The 4,949-nt window shown below is 39.0% G+C and overlaps 1 protein-coding gene across 1 annotated transcript; it reads right to left on the reverse strand.

The window, feature by feature from the left end:
* Window positions 1–3,023: 3,023 nt before the first annotated feature.
* Window positions 3,024–4,749, reverse strand: fne (ELAV like RNA binding protein found in neurons). The gene has a single exon (XM_090103647.1). The coding sequence runs from the start codon at window positions 4,567–4,569 to the stop codon at window positions 3,442–3,444; it is 1,128 nt and encodes a 375-aa protein (XP_089959773.1). The 5' UTR covers window positions 4,570–4,749; the 3' UTR covers window positions 3,024–3,441.
* Window positions 4,750–4,949: the final 200 nt, after the last annotated feature.

The raw sequence follows: 4,949 nt of genomic DNA on the forward strand, positions 1-4,949 counted from the left end.
GTGAGTTTTATTAACCCGCAATATACAAATAAACTTAGCATTTCAAAACTTGTGTAGGATTCAGACGTGAGCGAGACAGGAAAAAAAATATTTGCATTAAATTTGCATATACGTTGTTAGTGACGTAACGGCGAAAGGGAACGAGCAACGGAAATTTAAATACAAAAACTAACTCATGCGGTACCAGTTCGAAACTGTGTGAAATGTCCTAAATAACTGCAGCCGTTTCCTGGCTATTTCATAGCACAGTTTACTCCTTCCCGTCGTTTTGTTCCATCACCAATATTTGCAGCTATATTTCAGCCGCTAGTCTCGCTTGACAAATTCATTAGCGGCACGTTAGAATATCTCAGAATTTGTCGACAGGTTCACCTTTGGTATTTACTTAGCGATGTTGTTTCAAATATACTATCTATTTTATACAATTATTGAAGAATATGAATCACCTAATTTCATTTCCTACGTTGTAAAGATGAAAATCAAATGTGTACGGTCCCTCAACACTTCTATTGTTACAACTGTACAAATAGCTGTTACCGGCTACCGAACTAAACTTGTTTTTGTTCCTGCCATAAATAGTCCACACGCGGTTCCGTCGAAGAATTTGTACCTCTGCCCTCTTGTCTAGATTACACACACAGCTTATCAATTTGAATTAATTTCACGAACCTGTATCCATTTGCAAACTCGTTTTTATATGTATTATACAAAAAAGAATAATTGACACGGAACTACTCGCCAGTAAAAGCATACTTTAGATAATACTAATTGACGTTTTTCTATTAAATATATTGTCAAGAACTTGCAGATCGATTTCTATGCACCTACTGACCCGATTTCAACACATTTGGCAGGTAATTTTATTTAAAAATTGCCATGGTGTACGAAATCTCTTTAAAATGTTTAATTACTCTTTTAATCGCCTTTTAATATTCACAATCTCAATAAAAAATTATAATCTACGATTATATCAAAGTAATTCACGACATCCATAAAAATATACATTAATTATAACTTAAAATGGCATGCAATTCAAGGTACTTGCATGAATTTAAAGTAATTCCAATTGTTACTAATGAAAAATACAAATGCGACGAAAAAACAATGTGAAATAAAATAATACATTCGTGTCTGATGAGACTGCTTGTTCCTAGGTTCCTTCTTTTTGAATTGTTCATCGGGGCTGTTTGTTTCGCAGATAATATAAATGTTATCTATGACCGATGCATTATTTTTGCGAAATCTACAATGTTGATCTATACAGATTAGTTTATTCATTTTATGTATCTTTCACTTTTCATTTTATGTTACATACTGTAGAATCCGTACCTGGCTAAGTAAATAAAAACGGTAGGTCCCTAACGGGAATACCTACGTTCAATTAAGAATAAAGCCTTTCTCTGTAACGTTAACTGTATTAATGAGAGTGCAATGCGAAGAATTGGGATCAATTCGTGGACGCGACCGATTTCTGAACAATGTTACTGATAACAAAATCAATTGATAGTTCATTATCAATTGACTGCATAATTACACTTTGTTAAGCAGTCTATCCCTCCACATTGTTATGTTAAACTAAATAAGTTGAAGGTCACGCAATTTCGTCCCTAGTATCCTTTAATATTAGAATCAGTCTTGCATACATTGAGATCGTATCGGCATTAGAGCCTTTCAGCTAACAAGCTAAACTATATATACTTATAGTCGTAACGAAAAGGTCGACGACATAGGTTCAGACGAATATTTATATCTATTGACCTTGGAAAGGACAGGAGACTACGCTCCGCCGGCCGGCGCGCGGGTACCTACACGGAGTATGAAAACAAAATCAATATTCAACCACTGTTAGATCTCTCTTCTATATGCTGCTTCATACATATATTCACTTGTTAAAACCCATTTATCTTTTCATATTGATCATACGGCTGTAACTAAAACTAAATTCCAATATATTGTGAGACTTATCGAAAATATTGGCATGAAATTAAATGATTTATAGGCGGAAGGTTGTAAAACGGAGCGATACGTGGGTTTTAGATATTTTATATCTAAGGCTATGTTCTTACAAGTTTTTAATTTAATACTGTTCCATAGCCATGCCATTTTGCCAGTAACAATAATTATTTCTACGATAACAGGCACTCGATTTGTGGCAGTTTTCACTTTTTAACCGACTTCAAAAAAAAGGAGGAGGTTATCAATTCGGGCGGTATGTTTTTTTTTTTTTTTTTTTTTTTTTATGTATGTACACCGATTTCTCCGTGGTTTCTGAACCGATTTACGTGATTCTTTTTTTGTTCGATGCGGGATGGTGTCGAATTGGTCCCATAAAAATTTTATTCGGATAGGCAGAGTAGTTTTTATTTTATGAGCATTTTTGTCTGTATTTGTAAATGTTGCAAGTGCAAGTTTGAAGTCGGTTGTTTTTAACGCAGTTATTGACTTGTATATTAGCTCATTTGGAGCGTGGTATTGTCACTATCTTATCTCTATCCTGGCGCGTAAACGAAGATATAACTTGTTATTAACTACTAAATAATGTAAGCAAGAAATGTTATAAGTATTTTTTGCCCTAACCCTACACAATAACTGTTTCCGAAGCCTTACAATATTTCAGAGGTTAAAGCTCGTTTTCAACATTGCATCGCCTCGACTACAAGGCGCCCATTTTTATCGTATTTATTTTCATTGATCGTAATTTGAGATTCGCATATGATCGTGACTGTTATACCGAAAATATTTAAATTATAACACAAAACTAATGTCGGCATTTACAATAACGGGAGCCATAAAACCTGAGGTAACATAAACAAATAAAAACTTATTTTCGTTCTCTACTACACAACATGCAATAGTCAAGCATTTACAGCGAACCTGCCGTTGGACAATACACATACAATACTATATTTTATATTGTTAACACTACTGCCACAAATAATTATACTTATTAGGAATATTATGAATAATATTATGTATATAGGGATAGGATAAGGATTGGTGTATATAGAAAAAATAGAGAAATATACAATACACTATTTAAACATGAAATTTATTAATGATAAAAAAACATACAATGCTTGTTTTACACAAAATAAAATACCTGGAGGGTTACGGGCGGAGGCGGGGAGCAGGCGAGCCCCGCTCCGCCCGAGCATAATACATATTCGACAGGTCCATACATAGTCAAATAATAAAATATCATACGATAAAGTACACATATATGATAATGTAAGCCAACTCTACTCACAGGTAGTCATGTTGCGCTCTCGCCAGTATAAAACTATATTAAATCTTACAAAAATACTTATGTGACTAATTTGAAATGCACATAGAGGATCTCGCGTCTCGACTACAAAAATATTCTTGAGATTGGAATGGAAATCTTTAAGCTTTGGGCCACCCAATAATCACAATGGAACGGCGTTCATAACGTCCGTCGACCTAATTGTTATTTCTCTTTTGAGTCTTAAAACTAACGGATAGAACCTGGCCGTTGAGCGTGTAACCGTTCAGGGCCTGAATGGCCATCGCCGCCTCGTCATACTCACGCATGTTGACGAACGCGAATCCCCTATTTTTCTTGGTCTCCGGATCTTTGATAACTTTAATAGAATCTATCGCACCGTATGGGCCAAAGAGCTGCCACAGGGCGAGCTCCTCCGTGTCCTCCCCGATGTTGTATACATACACAGTGGTCTGGTGCGGCGCCGGCGTGCCCAGCAGCGGCACGGGGCTGGCCGGCGCGCCCAGCAGCGGGATGGGCGTGTGGTTGGTCGCCGCCATCGGGTTGAACCGCTGCTGCCCCTTGTTGATGAACGGCAGCGCCTTTCCCGGCGACGGCAGCAGCGGCGGCGGCGACGCCTGCGGGAAGCCCGGGGCGAAGGCCGGCGGCCGCGACCCGAACGCGGCGCTCAGGTTCGTGCCGTTGAACGCGGGCGTGGTGCCGTTGAACACAGCTGCGGCCCCGTTGTACGCCAGCGGTGTTGTCGCCATGCCGATTCTCTGAATAGGTCTGGGCGCATTCTTATTCGCGTTAGGTTTGTTCGCGAACTTCACAACTATAGGTCCAGCGCCAGCTATCGGTGTCTGCCCATTCAGATGTTGAATTGCGTCTTCGGCTTGCTGCCTGGTCTCGTAGCAAACGAAGGCGATGCCTTGCGAGACGCGACTGTTCGTGATGATACCGAACTGACCAAAGAGACCATTCAGTCGTTCGAGCGTCATGTCTGGAGGTAGATTACTTATGTAGAGATTCGATTCTGTATCTGGCTTATGGCTAACCTTATTTTCTGGATTGAGCAGAGCGAACGACACTTTGAGAGTCTTTCCTTGCATCAATAGGCCATTGAAGGCGGCTCGCGCCTTCTCGGCATCCTCGTGCTTCTCGTACTCCACGAACCCGTATCCGCGGTTCGCTATGAGCTTACAGCTCTCGATCTTTCCCATTGCAGAGAAGAGCGCGTACATCATATCCCGCGTCATCAGCTCCGGAATATAGTTGACCATGAGTTTCGTCGGTGACACATTGGCGTCGACGCCGCCATTCTCATTCATATCGTTTTTTATCATTGTTCTTAATTATGTACGAACTACACTACAGGAACCGAAATACTAAAAAATAACACTGATCGTAGTTAGTTAATTCATTTGCCACTTGTAAACTTAACAAAGAACAAACAAAAGAACCTAAATTGTACGAAAACGCCAACTACACAACGCCGGTTCACAAGTTCATCATCACACGACACACGAACATATTACTTGCTCTGTGACACGAACAACTCGAACAAGTTTGTTTTTTGGAATGTTACCAGAACAATACTGCTATTTATGAAAATGTGATGTGTATGTTACATTTCTGACTGATTATTTAATTAATCGTATTTTTTATGGACAAAATCAATATAAAACTATCAACAATGCACGTGTTAAATTTTAGTATTAATGAC

The sequence above is a fragment of the Colias eurytheme genome, chromosome 7, assembly GCF_061535395.1.
Source record: "Colias eurytheme isolate Ceu_HAF_F1 chromosome 7, ilColEury1 Martin Lab GWU primary, whole genome shotgun sequence".
NCBI classification, from domain to species: Eukaryota; Metazoa; Arthropoda; class Insecta; order Lepidoptera; family Pieridae; genus Colias; species Colias eurytheme.

Excerpts from the sequence above, each read along its gene's own strand:
- fne (XM_090103647.1), bottom strand. The coding sequence starts at position 4,569 with ATGATAAAAAACGATATGAATGAGAATGGCGGCGTCGACGCCAATGTG.